This window comes from Varroa jacobsoni, unplaced genomic scaffold, assembly GCF_002532875.2.
Source record: "Varroa jacobsoni isolate VJ856 unplaced genomic scaffold, vjacob_1.0 scaffold_670, whole genome shotgun sequence".
In the NCBI taxonomy this organism is placed as follows: Eukaryota; Metazoa; Arthropoda; class Arachnida; order Mesostigmata; family Varroidae; genus Varroa; species Varroa jacobsoni.
Genome location: NW_019213572.1, coordinates 658,459 through 677,702, shown reverse-complemented (window position 1 = coordinate 677,702; position 19,244 = coordinate 658,459). Strand labels below are relative to the sequence as shown.

Sequence of the window (19,244 nt, the reverse complement as noted above, 5' to 3'; positions counted from 1 at the left end):
GAGCGCCTATTGTGAAGGCACAGTGACCTATATTCTGACTTTTCATAAGGCACCCACCGAGCACAGCAACAATACCAGCTTTAAGTTTAGGTCCTTGACTACTGTTCACAATAGCCTCTCCAACCTAATACACGCACTCTACCATGAGTGGCCAGCTCGATTCGCTTCCGCATTTTTTGGCTACTGTTGCCAAGTTTGTCAGTATTGCTTTTTCCTCACACAGCCGGAGGGACTAGGCGGGAATAAAAAAAGGTCCGAAGATCCGGACGACCACATGGCCCATTCGGGCAGGTAGTGCTGGTATCTCCTTATCCCCAAAAAGCGTGTCGAGTGACTTTCACCTATCCTTGGTCAGCAGGTCTATTAAAACGGTTTCATGCGGTACCATTAGCCTTGTTAGAAATTACCTTTGTACTTTTTTTATATGATTCAGTACGAGTAATAAAAAATGATAGAAGTATTAGGAATGATGACACACCATCTGGTAGTTCGAGGATGACAACGACACGTCGTCACAGCAGACGTTCTTTACGGGTGTGAACGTTCTGGCCGCGGAACAATTAATTATCTATTTTGTTCGCTCAAATGTAGTAATCTCAGTAGGATATGTCGACGCGTACCCTATATCAAACGACACTGGAAGTCGTCAATTGTAGCCTATTAACATTAAGATACTCGAAGAAGAAGATAATACGATGGTTATAAAGTCGATGTCGCGCTAAAATATTTTTAATTGCATCGATACTAGTTTATTATTTATACAGGTATTACAATGCAAGAATACACAACTTCTTAGTAGATCTGCGAATGGAAGTATTTATAATTCCAAGGTATACTGGACAGCCTTCATTGAAATGTTGCTATACAATTCCTCCACACAAATAGTCCAGAAACAAATCCTCATCAAACGGCAAAATCGCTATGCAGAAAAATGTAATAAAATGCCTGTAGATAGAATGTGTTACAGAAGACAACACTTAAAAGCTAAAGTATTTACTTTGGGCTTTACGCTAAATACGTAGATCGCCAATAGAAACTGACTTGTAAAAAAAGAGCTTCCGTTAATTCTAGGCTACTCAAATGGACAACTCCCTCCGATACGCCATTGCTCGCGTCGAAATACAAGTGCAAGACGTTAACGATAACGTGCCTCAGTTCGACTATGACATGTATAACATTACCGTTATGGAAAATTTACCCACTGGATTTACAGTTGTGCAGGTAATGAAACACATGGATACAATGCACCTTCAAAGGCACCGTTGCTATCGAGAGATCCCACTTTATAAGACTATTATCAAAACAGAATCCCAAAATTAAGAATCATTCTCCTTGGACTATCTATTAGCCGCTTTGATGGGAGTCTTGTTTTCGAGTAACTAAATACTTAACTAAAAAATGTCAGGGGTGCACATTAAATACTCTCGATTGAGATAATCTTATGAGAATAAAACGTAAGGACTTTATAAGAACCAAGTATAGTGTATATGAGATTTTTAGTATGAATATATCAGGTACCTCCATAAGCTTGAAGTAAAGATTTAGCATTAAGGAGACGTTTTAGATGACGATATACGAGTATATAAGTTTTGTCTTGTTATAAAACAATTATATTATTTATTATATATATATATATATATTGTAGCAATTATAGCGTAACACGATCTAATTTGTTTGTGCACTTCTTGCATTTCTTGCAGAATACAATGAAAATAATGGCTCTTCCTCTATAGTGTTTCACCTAACCCAAACGTAAAGACAAAAAAACAACAATATATCAGTAACATATATCTAAAATTACTGATTTCCTTGATCGTTGCATCTATCTGACGTACGTATGAATAGGTAAATGCAGTGGACAAGGACTATGGTGAAAATTCCGCGTTCGTGTATCATCTTGTAGATGAAAGCGGCGGGTTCGCTATCGACGCGCAGAGTGGAGCAATCAGTGTACGAGATCCGTCGGCACTCGATCGAGAAAAGACTGACCGTATTTCAATGAAAGTTCTTGCCTTAGAAAGAAAACCCAATGTTCTTGCAGATGCTAAAGCTTCCGCTACTGAGGTTCGTTTCATGTTCTTCTGCTGCTACGGATTAAATTGGTCTCATTAGTGAGGTGGCTAATTTTCACGGGTAACTAGAACCTGTAATTTATTGGCTTAGCGTCAACCTTTACAAGTAAGAACATGATAAAACTAGTCTATTTAGGTCTTTGACAGGAATTCACCGCCTTCGAATCATGGAAATTTTGTCTCAGATTCGCAGAGGGCCCACTAACATTTGACCATGTTGAGATTTTGTCATAGATTTTTACTGATTAATATCTGTCTACATCCCCCGTCTGGACTCTTATATTTGGTACGTATTTATTTTAGGTCATTGTCTACCTATTGGACGCAAATGACAACAATCCAAAGTTTGTGCCTGAGGGAGTGTATACCTTTCGCGTGACTGAAACCGATCCTGCCGGAACTGTCATTGGATCACTGGTTGCGGTAGATCCAGATCTCGGCGATAACGGTCGAGTTGTATTTTTCAAGCAAAACGATACGCTTAGTCTGGGAGTGCCATTTGACGTACATCCTATTAACGGCTCGGTGTTCGTTCTTAATACCTTCACTCAAATAGCCGTAAAACAAGATCGATATACCTTCTTCGTGATAGCTTCTGATTCGGTTAAGAACCCTCATGAGAGAAGGTACTTCACTTATGCCCTTCAGTGCCAATGGGGATGTGGAATAATAATATCAGTAATGCACCATTGATAAAAACTTTTAGAAAAATCTGTGAACAAGCTGCCGTTGTTCTACTTATTGAAACCGACTAAGTCGAAAGTTTTATATTGTTGATAGCAGTATGCTTCAGGTTATTTACGACCTAATCGATAAAATATTTAAGCACAAAATGCGTAAGTTTGCCCGATGTATAGGATACTTCGAAAAAACGAATGATGCCTCAGAAAGGCTTCTTTTGACCCACTTGTATTTATTATGACTTAGTAAAAACATGCTTATATACTAATAATAAACAAAATCGGTCAACATATTCACTACCATTTAATGTTGCTCGTTGTTACGTGATGGTAGGACGGCTGTGGCTGTGGTGCACATAGATGTCACAGACGTAAACAACAATGTGCCGGAGTTCGTGGACGCACCTTACGAGGCGCGCGTCGGAGAGTCACTTCCTGCAGGGGCTCTTGTTACACAGCTAAAGGTTTGTACTAACAAGTGATTTATATTTTATGGCGACGATTGAAGCCTATGCGAAGCCAGAAGGCCCGAAATAAGCCTTACAGAATCCGAAAAACGGTCCTGTCACAGTTCGGTCGATAACGTATTCGCCTGCTAATGTTAGGGACACGTTGTCTAGGTTCGAGGTGCGTTCTGTGCTGGGAGCCAGCCGTCTCATGGAATGCCTAACAGCAATATCAGACATAAAACTCAAAATGTAAAGATTTCAAAGAGGAAGGGTACAAAATTATGCTACCGTGAAAAGTATAGTCTGTTAGGTTAATTGTTGTCCATGTTTAGAAGCAAAGATGTGTAGATAGCGGTTATTGAAATCTGTGTACCATTACTAAGCACGGTTGACTATTCATAATTCCTCGTTTCTCACAGCTACATTTTTTAGTTCTATTATAGTTTATTTATGTACTCGTTAGTTCCCTTTAACGCAATTTATATTCAATTTTTAAATTTGTAGCAGTTATTTTTTTTCCTTTATGCTTTCGGTCATTCTTCAATGTGCAGCGATACGAAAGGTGTCAGTACAGACTTTAAACATCTGCACTGACATTTCTACACGTCTACCGGCTTACTGTAGTATTTTAATGAAATTCTTTGACCAAGATGCTGCATATTCGTTGTCGCTTTTCGAAAAGAAGTCCAGTGATACACATAGGTCGAAGCTATTGCATGGAATGGAAGTAGAGACTAAAGGGCATAATATACAAGAGCTCAGACAGTTCTAGTCTGACACAAATGTAACATCATCTTCTGTAGAGAAGCGTTTCCACTTTTAGGCTTCAAAATTAATGAAAGCGTAACCTGTGTGAGGCAAAATGAAAGTGTTATCAGGCACTACGAAGTTTCTTCAGCTCTTAGTAATTCTGTCAAGCCACAGTATCACTATGGAACACTTATCTAAGGATCAGTTAGCAAAGCAGGACGCTCTGTATAAGCCAAATGACCAGGATTAGGCTAGCGATTATTATCTACATGCTTTTTCCTTTTGTTTGGATTTTAATCGAAAAATCGAAGTGCCTGCCAGACTCTGTACGCCCAATACGGACCCTAAATCGCCTCACATCTAGTTCAATTTAATTAACAAACCCTTTATCTTTGTTCTATCAGGTGCAGCATGTTGTTTATCGTTAGGCCAATTGTGCCGAAGATTGAAAGTTACTAGAAGTATCTTCAAAGTTAAGTAAATGAGTGCAAAAACAAACAATCCTCATTCGAGGTCAACAGCTACTTGCCCAGGTCCCTCGTGTGAGCTTGATTCTGTTGTTGGAGTTGAATATTTACTGGGTAGGCACATTCGATCAAGCCTAGCAAAATAATACAACTTTTCATAAAAAGCGCACGAAAATCGTTATGAAGATACAAATCAAGGACTAGTTTTGCAGAACACGGCGCCACAACTTGTTCGCACAAATATGTTTTAACTTATACACAGACAGACGTTAATTAAGTTGCTACAAGAATTCTGAACATTTCGGCTACCACGTTAAGGTGCATCTTTGAAATTCTCGAGCGTTTTGATAATTTTGTGGTGTGCACACTAATTTCAATGCCACCACGATTCTAGCACTTTTCAGGAGTTCGACGTCCAGCTTACGCTAATAGCGTCGTCCACGCAAGGACGGGAGTGTAGCCTGTTTTTTGCACCTAGAGTGACTCCTTACGGCTAACCTTTTGACCGCACCAAAGCTGTAACGATGCGATTTTGTGACCCGCCATAAGTGATGACTATTTTCATTTACGTTAGAAATCTATTGCGATACAATTCCTCTATTGAAATTAGCCTCTATTGAATTAATCTAGATAGTTTATAGGTTACCGACTTTTTTTCTGCTGTCTGCCACCGGTCGGAGTTGGTTAAATTGCTGTATATATTATAGCGTCGGCTAAACACCTGAAATTTACACCATTTCTATGTACTGTCGACCTATCCTTCGGTGCGCTCAATTTTGTCAGAATTGGATAAATCTCGCCTTATAAGCACAACTCGTTAACTGACATTATTTCTCTTTTACTTGCTGTTTACCACAGGCTCGTGATTTAGACGCCAACTCTGTGCTAGAATATTCAATTATCGCCGGAAATGATGATGACCTGTTTAGGGTAGATTCGCGAACGGGAGCCATTACTACAAAACAAGTTCTTGATTTCGAACGGAAACAAGCGTATGATCTACTCGTTCAAGTCTCCGACGGCTTCAATGTGAGTAACGCTATGCCGGAGTTTATTTTTCTCACGTTTTCTCTTTTTTCATTTATTTTACCTACAACGGCTACGCGCCGAGGTATTCGGCCAGCTGCTTCATAGCTAACACTTACTCAGTGTAATTACATAGACGGCTGAATAAGGTAAAACGAATTTAGAATTACTTTTATTACACATGTATTCGAGTGAGGAATTATTATATTGTACACATTTAAGCATACGCAAATAATGGACAGATTTTAAGATAAATTTTAGTTAGAGCTTGATAATTGTATACGATAAAGTCGTGTGAACATATAGCTAATACCTTATTTATGAGAAGAAAACCTGTGTGCTTACTGGAGTACTTTACAAAGGTTAAAGATGATTTTGATAGTCAAGCTTGTTTAATAGCTACTTCAAGAAAGCTCAATTTATATATATCACTTTGCTATAGATAGATGGACCTGAAATTCATATCCCTGAAGTCTATCGATAGAGAAAAGTTTAATAATCAAAGAAACCGTTCGTCTTCTTTGTTTTGAATTCAAGTTTTATATATATATGTATATATAAAATAGAAGTTATATTAGGCGTAATTATGATTGACGTGCTTTTACAGACGGCGGTTGCACCGCTAACGGTATCGGTTGTAGATATCAACGATCAACAGCCAGTGTTTACGCATAACTATTACAACTTCTCAGTGGTAGAAGAGTTACCGGAAAATACGACAGTTGGAGCCATCAAAGCCATTGATAGGGATTCAGGCCAGAATGCGGAGATCCATTATGTGATACTCGGAGATCAGGTTTGTCGAATTTAATTGATGACAGAAAGCCGAAGTATGTACTGGCTTTCTGTCATTCTACGTACATTTTTTACTATAAACGTACCTAAACCAAGATGAGAGTTCAAATGTGGTTTTACAGAAATTACTTAGCTAGGTCAATCTTTTTTTAAGGCCAATGAATCATTCATGATTGACGAAGACGGCAACATTTTCACCCGACGGCGCCTGGACCGTGAGTCACAAGCAAAAAGCGAGTTTCTAGTAATCGCTTTTGATGGAGGCGTTCCGCAACTCAGCGGAACCACAACCGTTGCAGTGACCGTTGAAGACGTCAACGATAATCCGCCCGCATTTGAGGGTGATACCTTCTTTGTGAACGTTCAAGAGGAGATCGACCCGCCGAAGGAGGTCTACAAATTGGAGGTTCGTATGATCATATTTATAGGTGATCAGTTCTATTATTAATTCCAGTGTTACGGCAGTCATATGACAGCTTAAATTTTCTTATCTGCTCTAGTAATTTCACACAGGCCAATTAATCTAGTATATTCAGCTTTCCACAACCTCCATTTAGATACTCCAATTATAAATAACATCCATAAAGGCCTCTGTTACGGATCACCTCAGGAAGGAACAACACAAACTTTATTCGTTTAAAAAAAAAAATCCGAGACGTGTCTGAATAAAAATAGCTGGTAGTCATTATGTTCCATGCTGAAATAGACACTTGTCTTCTTGTTTCACTGCAAAGTGCTTTACAATATTCGATCTATTTTAAGGACATACGCTTGGAGATACTTATTGCGTGTTAAGACATTACAAATGTATATTTGCCCTATAAATCTGATGTTGACCAGGAAACCGCTGTGAACTACAGCTATAGAAAATAGAAAAATTGCATCAATCGATAAGAGACCGGTGACGTTTATTTTTGAGATCAGTTTACATGTACGGTTTACGTTGATAGAGTGAAATTCTCAAAGTGACGTTTTTCGAAAATAAACAAAAGCACAAAATTTAGCATTCGAAAGAAAAACTTACACCTACACCAAGTAGGGACCTGGTTGATATCCGGCCTAAAGCTTTACGTCGTACTAATGAATGTGACTCGAGACCCTGGCGAACCTAAGCCGGTCTCTTCCAAGACCGATATATATATTGTATATAAAATTTGCGTGAATATTAAGTGAAACCGAAACAGTATTCTGAGTATAAGAAGAAGCCTTCTCGTGAAGTGACATGAAACGATTGTCGAATCAGCTAAGTACTACCGCTCGATAAATTTTTATAAGTTCTCGTAAGATGACATGTGAACGCCATATATTACCAAAGGCTATGTTGAAAGTTATGAAAGTGGTGTAACAAAATCATACGTTTGTCATCATTGTTTGCTTCCTTAATATAAATCATGAGTTTAACGTCTGTTCCCACAATGCAGTCACTTTTTTCATCGGTGACAATTAATATTTCTGAGGCTAACACGCTATTGGTCTATTATTAAATTTTTGTTTAATGAAAAAGGACTTCTTGGCCTGACATCAGTGAGGACGCATCAAATAAATTATCGGATTGGCGTAAAGCAGGCCTCCGCAGTAAGGAAATGGTTCTCACCTTTATCAAGATACAATATGACCTTGTCCGGCAAGAAGATTTTTAGTGACATTAGTGTAAGACGACTTCTACAAATATTATGTTGCATTTCACGTTTTTACAAGTTTAACACGGTATGCACATTTTATACAGCTTAACATCCGCTACGCTGTGTGTGTCAAAAACAAATCTGAGAATGCTATCTCCCAAGACATTACGACGAGATATCTCTATATGCAACTAGTTTTTTTTAAGTCCTTCTAACCATATGAAGAATATGTATAAAATAAAAAAAAAAGAAGTTTAATTTTTGTGTCTCTCATAACATAATAAGAAAATTTAGCTCTTAAAAAGTTGGCTCTTCCTCTTTACGAGCTACACTCGTTTAAATTCTACAATATATTTATTTACTCAAGTAATTCAGGCGGTGCCTATAACTGTAATTATACATGTTTTATACTGCGATATATATCCATCGACGGGAGTTATATGAACTTAAGTCGCAAATAATAAAATACGATGAGATGTATTAGGATAATATGTAGTCGTTCCGCCCTTATCGAAATTAAGACTTCAGCAATGAAGAACTGTACATTTATGCTAATCTTTAATAAAAAGCGCATGTATAAAGGCGTTTACAAGGAATGAGCGAATAAGAAGCATGATATAGCATACACAATAGAGCTTCTTAATACAGTATATGCATCAACACGACACCTACGATACTTACTTTGTCTTTCAAGGCTCATCGCTATTTGTCGGTACCACATATCTAAGAACATCATAGCAAATTTTGTTTATGTATCTGAACTTCAACGGTCCCTACAACCCTACCACTACACAAATAATCAACAAGAAATCTATCGTAGTGGATTGATTTGATTTTACAGGTATTATTTATTAAACGGCCTGTCACCTATTACACACCACATAACAAATTATATTCACAAATACGATATATGTTTTACGGAAATTTTTGCTTTGGCAAAGTACGCGTAGAGAGTGCTTTGCTAAATCACAAACAGTCGGCTTGTGGCCCTCATTAAGTCGTGGCTGACCAAAGGCCTATATATGTGACTGGGTTCATTGATTTTTACTAACGCAATTTTTCTTTCGATTAGTAATTATTTTCCTAACATGCTCAATGCATAAGTAGATTATTCGATCTTATTGAACCAAGAGGTTATGGAAACGGAATTAATATAATAATAGAGAAGAAGCCTTATGGCTCCTTCTGCTGAGAAGCCTTTTCAATGTGATTCCTGACTCCGTGGTTGTGGGGTAATGATGTTCAATGATTCAGCGATTCTTAGCGTACTTAGCTTTCGATTTCTTGTGATCTCAAACCGTCGTCTTGCCCATTTCTTAGCGTAATTGATTTGAGTTCTAAATAGCTAACTACTAATGGTCTACCATCAACTTTGTCAACGAAACGTATGTATATTTCTTTGCTTTTCCCACACGATCTGGGTTGTATGCTATTCTAAAAAAAAAAAAAAAAAAAGATAAACTGCCAGTGCGTCCAACTAACTGCTTTGAGTCCGTGCGGAATCTCTGCATGAATGCTGGAATGAGTTGGGTTATCTTATCCTGTAAAACTGATGTTGAAATCAACATGTGGATTTTTCTTCGAAGAACTGCAGCAAATCTATAAACAAGCCAACAGATTTGCTCGGCGTTCAAAGGGCGAATGACTTAACACGATATTATCTACATCAAAATGCATTGTTATCGAAGTTATTTTGAAGGATACCGTTTATCGTCCAAATAGTAACCATGTACCGGCATGTAAACACTTAGGTGTTGCTTTTGTCGCTGACTTTAGACTTATCGAATGCTCAGAAGCAGCATTACAAACTCTTACCTTATAAAACCTCAAATTTAGTTGAGCCTTTATAACGCTTCCTCCTCTCAAAACATTCATATTGACAAATATAAATCTACATATCAAATTAGACAGTAACTGCTGGACTTCTAGGCGAAGTTCCATGGTATAGGTTAGTCACTTACAATAAGATTTTGCGTCACTTCAATCGTAGCATTAACTTTGGTTAGTAATAACTTTTTCAGGCAAAAGATGCTGATTTGGGTGATAATGCAGTAATGAAGTATCGAATCATCGGAGGCAACGACGAGAAAAACTTTGAAATCAACGAAGACACCGGAGTAGTGTATACAACAAAGCGGCTGAACTTCGAAGCCTTTGCCGAGTATTCTCTACAGGTTGCAGCATTCAATATTAAGCCCTTTCAAGGACCTCAAGCGGCTACTCTCGGGAACCCTGTCGTCACACTTGTTGTTAAGGTCTCGTATTCACTGTATCTCTAACAATCAATTTCTGTTGGTGTATGCGAAGCGCAGCCAAATATACAATATTTCGAAGATAGTTTCACGGAAAGAAATGTTTCTTGCTCCTTTTACTTTAACTAAAAGTATCGAATTAAAAGTAATGCAACATTTGGGTAAGGTTTGTATATTTTTTTACATATATATATATATACACACACTCAAGGACACTTTTCTTCAAGGACAAACGATTCTTCTCATCAAACCTGATTGCGGTGTTAGTATTGCTTCACAAAGTTCGTTGTTGCTCCGCCGCAATGATTTGATACTCATTTTCTCTTTTGAAGTTTTTCTTCTTTTTGCCTTTACTACGACTTAGTTCCCCTTCATCTCATTATGACATTCTGTTGGTTAAACGCACATCAATTTTAAAATATCCAGTATAAACGCGTCAACTATTTCTCGACATGTAATAATGTAGGAATAATAGCCAACGTTCACATAACATATGTTACCAATTCTCAACTATTTTCAAGCTTACCGTAATATAGTAGCATTTCCCATTTAATGGTAGGCCCCATAAAATGAAAGACTGATTTTTTCGCCTTATTTTATAGGAAAATACAAAATCTACTACATAAATAAACAGAAATTAAGTTATTCTGCCAATCGCAAATGCCAACGTAACCGATCGTCTCTGATTGAAAGAAGACAAAACTAAACTGTTTTACCATCTGACTTGCTAGAAAATACGTATGGCAGAATACAAGTTGCAAAAAGATACTGGTACAGAAATACAATATTTATATATTCTTGCATGTTTTAGGTGCAAGACGTTAATGATGAGGCGGCAATTTTTGAACAACAACATTACCAATTTCGTATTCTTGAAAATACGACACGCTCAGAGACTGTTGGATACATTCGTGCTGTTAATCCTTCGCGCGCTTCTAATGATCAGCAAATCACCTACTGGATCGGAGACGGAAACGACGCCGGAAAGGTTTGTGTACATATATATATATATATATATAATTAGACAGAACTCTTGTAATATGTCATGTGATAAGAATAATACAACGTTGCAATAACGAATGATGCTGTTTTCATGCTCAGCAGCTTAAGAGCAAGCTATCTGCGTGAACTTCCATAAACAGGTTACACTATTTGTGATTTATAGTATTCTGTTAATATTGTTTATTAGCCGCACATTAGTTGTTCGAATCACGGAAGAATAAGTATAAGTCAATTGCACAGAAACATTATGTCGCACGGCATTAAACACAACATGTCCATCAATGCTAAAAGGAGCATAACAAATTGTTGCTTTCCTTCAATATTTGCTCGTCCTTTTGAGTAATCGACATGTTTATATTACGCTGAAGTTTACCGTGTTTTTAGCTGTTCTTTTAGCGAAAAATGTATGTCTATTTTTTCCCAATAAAAAATGTTCTGTTTTTTTAAAGCGTCTGAGGCTGTGTAATCCGAATAAATGAAACAAACAAAAAGCATATAATTGATCTTGTATAAATGAACTTTGTGTTGCGTATGCCGAAGGTAAGTTATCACCAGGGAAACACGCGGACATATTCACGTTGCTTTAAAAAATGCTGACATTCATGCAATCGATGAGCACCAATGTGATTTCTTTTTGTTGTTTTTGCTCATTCATTATACTTTATCCAGTTTTGGATAAATCCGGATACCGGGGAGCTCGTGTTGATGGATAAAGTCGATAGGGATCCGCCGGCCAGCCAGGCGCAATTTATTCTACAGGTGTTTGCTCGAGACCAGCTTTCGATATCCAACCTTAACATCTCTGTACCTGTTGTTATTGACGTCATTGATATTAACGATAATGCCCCCTCGTTTGGTGAAGGTACGTACAACAATTCACGCTATTTTTTTGGCCTTCCTTAGCAAATGTAGATTCGTGCAGCTGTGCTGTTGGCACACGTTTGTTTACCTAAGGGTCACTATTATACAGTTAAAATTCTATTCAATTCAAACGAAGAAAGATCGTAGTTCACACGTAGGCAACTGATAGTTGTTCCTCATGCTAGGTTCATGGAAGGAGTTACCAGTAGACTACGAGTTCGCATTGCTCATCATCTAACTTGGCCACAACCCTTTAGCCGTATCAACTTACGGACGATGTCAACCATGTAATTCTTTTCTACACGTTGTTATAATATGCATTGTAATATTACATCCAGTTATTGCAGTAGTATTTATCCATAACTGACGCTTTGTTAACGAGCCGTTTCAATTTTCTCCATCCATAACCAACTTTATTTTATTTCTTGTTCTTTGTGTATTCAAACACTGTCTACAATATAAATCTTTTGCCGTTTGCATATCTTTTTAGCTTGAGCCGTATGCTGTATATTATGAATATATTTGTTTAACATGGCAGCAAGACGTATCTGCAAGGTTTTTTTAGGCAAAAGAAAACGCCCTCCAATACCAAATTTTTGTTTAGGTAAGGACTATTTTAGACCTAGCGGATGTTCTACGCTTTTCTGATATTGATCATCCCTGGCTCAACTGTACGCTACTACGCAATAAAACATCGCCATTTTTCTCAAATGAAATGGTGGCGGCAACTATCCTTTAGTCGATTTTTGCTGTGTGTCTCCTGGGAGAGCAATTGCTCTTGCGCTGTGTAGGCATCTCCTGTGCTTAACCCTAGTGGTTCATTTCCGAATGTCCCTTCTACCGACAATTGTTGGTATGGGTACAGCAGTATCACAAACCCACCGCCGTTTCCACTGTTGCGGCAATTTTTGTTACAAAATGTTGACGTCATTACATTACCTACATACCTCTGTGCAGACATGGGGGTAGCTCAGAACATTCGTTGCGACTCAGATATCTCGCGAATTCTTCAACTCTCCTTTGTCACACAGCGGTTTGTAATAGTGTAGTTGGATTATGTTACTGTACTCGAAGTGTTCTTTCCTAGATCAACATACCGTTTAACAGGGCTCGAATGTTTGGCCATTTTTTGTTACCTATTATAGTTTTCAATACAGGCTGGAGAGTGTAACAGTCAGCGGGGGTACTTTCTTTTTTCTGGATCCTCCGAAAACGAATCGCGAACAAGTATTGTAAGAGAAGAGTCTGATAATCTATTTTGCAGTTTTATCGTTATACAATATTTGTCGCATATTTCAAGATTTGCTTTTGTAACTTTAGATGTGAGCATACAAGGAGCATGACCTATTTGACAAAGAGTTGGTTACGGAGAAATATAAAAATTGGTCAGTGACACAGACGTACGCTTACACGCGGTAAACAACAAACTATTGTTGGAATATCGATGAATGGGAAAAGGATTCCTGGGCCTCCTTATTTTCGATTTGGACAACGCAAACATCGGAAAGTGGGAAGGGACATGGAAAGGAAAGATAAAATGGAGGGTCAACGTTGCTTGCCTCTGAATGACTGTGTGAAGAAACCCAGGCTTCGTTTGCCCGTTTATTGAGTTGTTCTATGACAAAATACTGAGGTACCAATCCCCAGCCGAACAGAATTTGACCCTTATTCGTAGGCTACAGCGCCCTAAAGTTTAAGTGAACTATTTTGCTGAAGTCGGTACAATATGAGAATTCGTGCTCCATTATGAAGATGACGTTAACATGGAAGTGTCAGATTGTTTTTGTGTAGAAAAAAACAGGTAACACCGCGTCGCTGATATTCCCATTATGACTATTAGCGTGGAAAACCAGATGGTAGATCAGACCAAAATGGAGGGTAACAGAACCCGCAGAGAGACAACGTAACTCAATAAGTGGATGAACGATGAAGGGTAAAGGAAGACACCAACTCGAGTGTTTGTGTTACTCTACACATCCTATGAGAGTTCCGGATAAGGGCTGCAGCTACTACATGAGTAATTCTTCGGCGTATTACAGCTTTATTATCTTACTGGTAACCGTATTATATAACTCCCTCGAGTTAACTAAAAGAAGAAACGTTATCATCGCGCTAAAGCAACCGTCGAAATGAAAGCCGAAATGAATCGGAATGAGGCCCGCGTCTTATCAAAGGATCTGGCGTAGAAAGGGTGATACTCACTGGGTCTCCTGGCAGATTTTAGAATTGCACGCGTAATATAATCATAGGAGAGTTTATTGGAAATCTAACATACCATAATTTTTTAGTAAAATAGATGTTTATTTGACCTTTGTGTAAAAGTCATGGCCGACTGACGACGGCCGAAAGGCAGATACCTATACTGACGATAAAAACCGTGTAAGGGTTTTTGAAAAATGAGTTCAGAATAGTAAACATAGTCTAAAGTATACTAGATCTGCTTCAGTGCACCTAACTCGCTGTCCTTTTCTAGAATGGGTATTCCTTATTATATTAGTTACCGTTATTAGCAAACGACCTTATCTCGATCATTCTCCAAGCACTATTAGGCGAAGCCGGTTAAATCTAATACATAGTGAGAGTTGTGTATCATCTAATTTATTTATAATATGATCTGTTAGGATAGGATGCTTAAAGCGAATACGCGCTGCTTTAAAACGTAGACCAAACGGTTAAAATAATAGTTTTGTTTCTTTCATGACTCATCTTTAGACCATCTCATGGTGAGCATTTATTTACTATTTTAAGTTATCTAATTTTGTTATCCATCTATAGTTCTATTGTTTTTCGAGCAAATCTACAGTCGTACGATATGCCGTTAGTTGTCTTTTTTGGTGTATTTAAGCGCCTTATATTACATGAAGTTAAGTGTACAACATACTGGGTCGAGGTAATTTTTTTCAAATGTGACGGTAGATGATTCTACAAATGACAGGACCACTTATATACAGTTAGTCGGTGTTAAACAAGGCCAGGCTTTGTACATAAATTGAAAACAGCTATAGGACTCTGTATACTTGGTTCTTGTGGTGATACGTAAGCCCCTCGTATCCGCATAATCTCAAATCGTATGAGTTCAAGGCTGAAGGAGGATAACAAAGCCCTAGTAACGTGGCTACCTTTAGGACCTTAAATTAAGGGTTAAAATTGAATATTAAAGTGTCTCAATTGTTTTGAGTAAGACATCTTGTGTTTTGCAGATTCAATTTGGATCTCTTGGATCGGTTACCAAGAAGCCTTGTTTACAGATTGTACGCAAATAATTTTTCGTGGCCCTAATTATAGTACATATAGTATAAAAATAACTTCACTCAACCTCCATTGATAAGCCATTTAGATGGTGCGAGAAAAAAATTATATGGCTACCTCCAAACCCAGGCGCCCTGTTATATCATCATGTCAACAAGGTCACCTATACCCTCTGAATAGTGCCTTTATCCCTAGGATTCCGACGATACGAGAGCTTCAATTTTACATTGCAGATGTTTTGATCATTTATTTCCGAAAGCGTATGGCTGTGCTTATACAGGCTGACAAATATACAGTAGTAAGCTCGGCAAAAGATCTAGGGGTTACGATCGTGTCGAAACGTAGCTTCAGTCTTCATATTAATTAGATAATTAGATTGACATTAGCTGCCGTTAATCTCTTATTTTTTAGGTGCTTTACAAGCAATAACTTTAAGGTTGATATTAATCTCTATAAAGGCTTCGTTGTTCCCAAATGGATTGAAGTTCAACGACGTGGTACGGGGAAACACATTAATGCCATTGTGCCACGAGTGCAGAACACAGATTTGACCTTACAGGAAAATAGTGTACCTCTTCAGCTGATGAGGCGCATTCTATTTTCGACCATAACATGTTTAGTAGGCTGTAACTAGTAAATCATACTTCATTAACATTCGCACTCTGTAGTGGAGAACAATAGCGGCGTAATACGTGGGTCGAACCCAGAGGCTAAATAAGGTTTTCACGGAGGGCTCTCCGTTAATTTCGTTAGAGATGAATGAGTGCTATTCGTACGGTAGATTTACATGACACTGCTGCAAGTATTTACCTTTATATATACTGCTGAGATCTTGTAAAAAGTATTAATAATATGCCTACCTCGGTTCAGTAAAAGTTCATATGATCGAGAGGGCGAGAGTCAGATTTGAGGTCGGTAGAGGACCTCTAGGAAAAATTTTGGAGAAACTCAATCATTATAGCAATGCTAGGACACGAAAACTAAAGCGACGAGTAGTTTTAACTTGGCTACAACAAACTTACAGTGTATAATGTAGATTGCAATAGATGAACTAGGCAAGGCCCGCACTACTGATTTATGACATCTCAAAAGTCAATAACACAATCCTTGCGAATCTTCCATACATATGACATGGTTTTTCGTTGACTTCTCTATTACAGATCGGTTCGCCCTGGAGCTTCCCGAATCGCTTCCATCAGGCACAGAGCTACCCGCCTTTTACGAGGCATTTGATCTTGACGCTGGTGACAATGGACGGTTAGTGGCTTTTATGATTAACGGCAGCGAAGATAAATTTGCTGTCAACAATCAAACTGGAAGCCTCGTGCTCATCTCGGAACTCGACTACGAAACTCAAATAAGTCATGAGTTTATTGTTATGGCTATCGACGGAGGATCTCCGCCCAGAACTGGGTGAGTTGTCAATTATATCGACTTATTATTCGGTGCATAGTAGCTCACCAAACTGGGATACCAGCCTAAGTGAATTTTCGATTTCCTCTAAAAAAGTCATATACTATGTATTACGAAAGCATTGGGGCACATTTTCCTGCTATAAATTAGCAAACAATAGGGATAAAAGATTCAGGTACTGGTAACACTTTGTGATTGTATAGAGGAATAATTGCAGTTCCGTAGGATGTCTAGGATAAAAATACCTTTGACAACTTGTATAGATGCTCGACTAGATATGTAAACAGGTTAGCACCAAGCCGGTAGAAAATATATTATTGCTTAGGTCTAAACAAATAAAAGCCTGCGACTTTACCTGAATCACAGGAGTTGTGTGACAGCGAACGTTTTTGCATATTGTATAATCTAACAATTTTTTTAACGCAAATATTTCATCAATATATCGGTATTATTCGAGTAAAATTAGATTGTCCTATTTGTTGTGATTATCAGAAGCGTTTGCCTATTTGTGCTTCGAAAATAAGCCGTAAATTTGGGAACGAAAAGGTATACGTGTTTTATTTAAGTTCACATACTAAAACCCTCGAGGTTTCATTACTACTATTAGTGTAAATATTGTATATACCCTCACTGGAGATAAATTGGGACAATTCGAATAGATTCAGAGGGAACTGTGACTCGTACCCTTGACGCTTGCCAGTGTAAATCCATTTCACTTAATGGAGAGAGGGTAGGAGCTATGGAAGACAATTTAAAGCTGAGGATCCTCTAAAGCCTGCTAAACAGATCAGTGAGTTAAGAACTACACCTTACCAGTTCAATGACTAAGCAATTTTCTTTACTTAAAAGGGCCCTCGTGATTTAGTGTATCATCAATTAATGAAGTAGATGCTTCTTGTTTGTATTGATTTATACTTCAACTCAGTGTTACGTAAAGACAAGAATAGCGCTACTAGAGCCGGAAACGTGAAAGCATTAGAATAATACGTGTATTATATATTTGATACAAAAATGAAAGGATTGCAATCGTGGAATCGCAGCTTACAATTACGTTTCTTTTAGCGCACGATATGTTCTACCAGCATTAGACACTTGGTTGCAAAGTGTTTCTTTCGATTTTGGAATTACTAAGGCTTTGTTAATTTTCTTCAGTTCTCCGTTGGCTTAGAGAATAGATCAACTCGTTTTTAGAAAATAACAAAGCTGCACGTAGGATTTACTTTTTATTCATTTATGCACGTGAAATTAATTTTCCAGCTCAACTTAAATTGTTAAATGGATCGAGAAGCAGCCATGACTTTTTAGCTAAATATTCAAAGGATTCGCGTTTGTAAACATAAAAGATGGGTGAGCGTAAGATTTTAAAATCTTCAATTTTAGTACCCATTTTCGGGCGCAAACACGGTATTTGCTACACTATGCTATCAAAATAAGGGTAACTAAAACCTGCTCGAATAGGCAGTGTAGTCTGGGTAGCTGATGCGTACCTTTTTAACAAACATGCAATCACGCTGGAACGAATCTCAAAACAAGACCCCCTGGAATTAAAATACTACAAAAAAATAAATAACAATTTGGTTATTAGGTCCTTGTGGACGTATCACGAAGCTAGCACCTTCTGCATGCTGCCAGTAATAAAGATTTCTTGACTTTTGTTGACACAGGGGTAGGATGATGCGTTGTAAGGACCAACCGAATTTCTCGACTAGTGATGATGCCCGAGACTGTAGTGTAGTGGTAGCTTTAATCTGCTGTCGTAACGGCCCTCTCTCTGTTTTGAGTTTATATACACCGAATACTGTCGGTGATATACCTACGGACGAACCTGTTTTTAACTATGAGCATTATAGTGTTATATAGCAGACAGTCATGACACAATGAACTGGCAGTCGATAATATCAGGAATTATCAGTATAAAGTATGTCTATTAGAGAAAGCCCTACAACCAAAAAACCTGTAATGCGATAACAACGAATGCATCTATCTCCGTCGGGTAAGTTCGAGGGCTCTTGATGATCGGGGAAGTCCAAATCAAAACAGTAAGAATAAAGCAATAGAAAAGAGAATTTCAATGAACTCTAGACGTAGCATAAACTTGGAACCGTATATGAGCTTGACGCTAAGAGCCGCAGTTGCGACCACGAAGGATATCAAATAACGATTTCTCATCAAATGGACAAGTGACTGATTACCTAAAAACAGTAAAATTAGCATATAAAATCCTCATGAGCCAAATGAAATGTATATATGCACCAGGCAGGTACCACACCCTTCTGACCCGTGTCATCTCGCTAGGGACCCTATCATTTTAGCCATTCTAGATTTAGGTCATTCTATAGGTCTGGTCTTCATAGAATTAATTGTACGAAGTAATAGTATGTAATTGTTTTCTTGATTAACCGGACTATATTTTACAAAACTATATGTATATATATCATGCTATTGGGTAGCAATTGCTTTTAAAACAAGACAAGCTGATTCAGCAGGTTCAGTTGATTCTAGTATTTGAGGTACGCATTTTTATGTAACAGCGGATGGTGGCGTTTTGCACTAGATTATAACAGAGTCGGCAGTCTTCTTGAGCGCTGCTACCTTCATCCGAGACA

General features: G+C 38.0%; 1 protein-coding gene across 8 annotated transcripts in view; it reads left to right on the top strand.

Annotated features, from left to right (window-relative positions):
- The window catches only part of LOC111262520 (protocadherin Fat 3), a 162,520-nt gene that overhangs the window by 97,522 nt on the left and 45,754 nt on the right, over window positions 1-19,244 (top strand). For all 8 annotated transcript variants that reach the window (XM_022836836.2, XM_022836838.2, XM_086969181.1 and 5 more), the window contains 11 exons: window positions 1,072-1,221; window positions 1,846-2,064; window positions 2,376-2,698; window positions 3,087-3,216; window positions 5,277-5,447; window positions 6,052-6,240; window positions 6,394-6,645; window positions 9,883-10,116; window positions 10,925-11,101; window positions 11,785-11,977; window positions 16,386-16,638. In XM_022836836.2, the coding sequence (XP_022692571.1) occupies window positions 1,072-1,221; window positions 1,846-2,064; window positions 2,376-2,698; window positions 3,087-3,216; window positions 5,277-5,447; window positions 6,052-6,240; window positions 6,394-6,645; window positions 9,883-10,116; window positions 10,925-11,101; window positions 11,785-11,977; window positions 16,386-16,638 (2,291 nt within the window). The remainder of the gene's footprint in view (window positions 1-1,071; window positions 1,222-1,845; window positions 2,065-2,375; window positions 2,699-3,086; window positions 3,217-5,276; window positions 5,448-6,051; window positions 6,241-6,393; window positions 6,646-9,882; window positions 10,117-10,924; window positions 11,102-11,784; window positions 11,978-16,385; window positions 16,639-19,244) is intronic.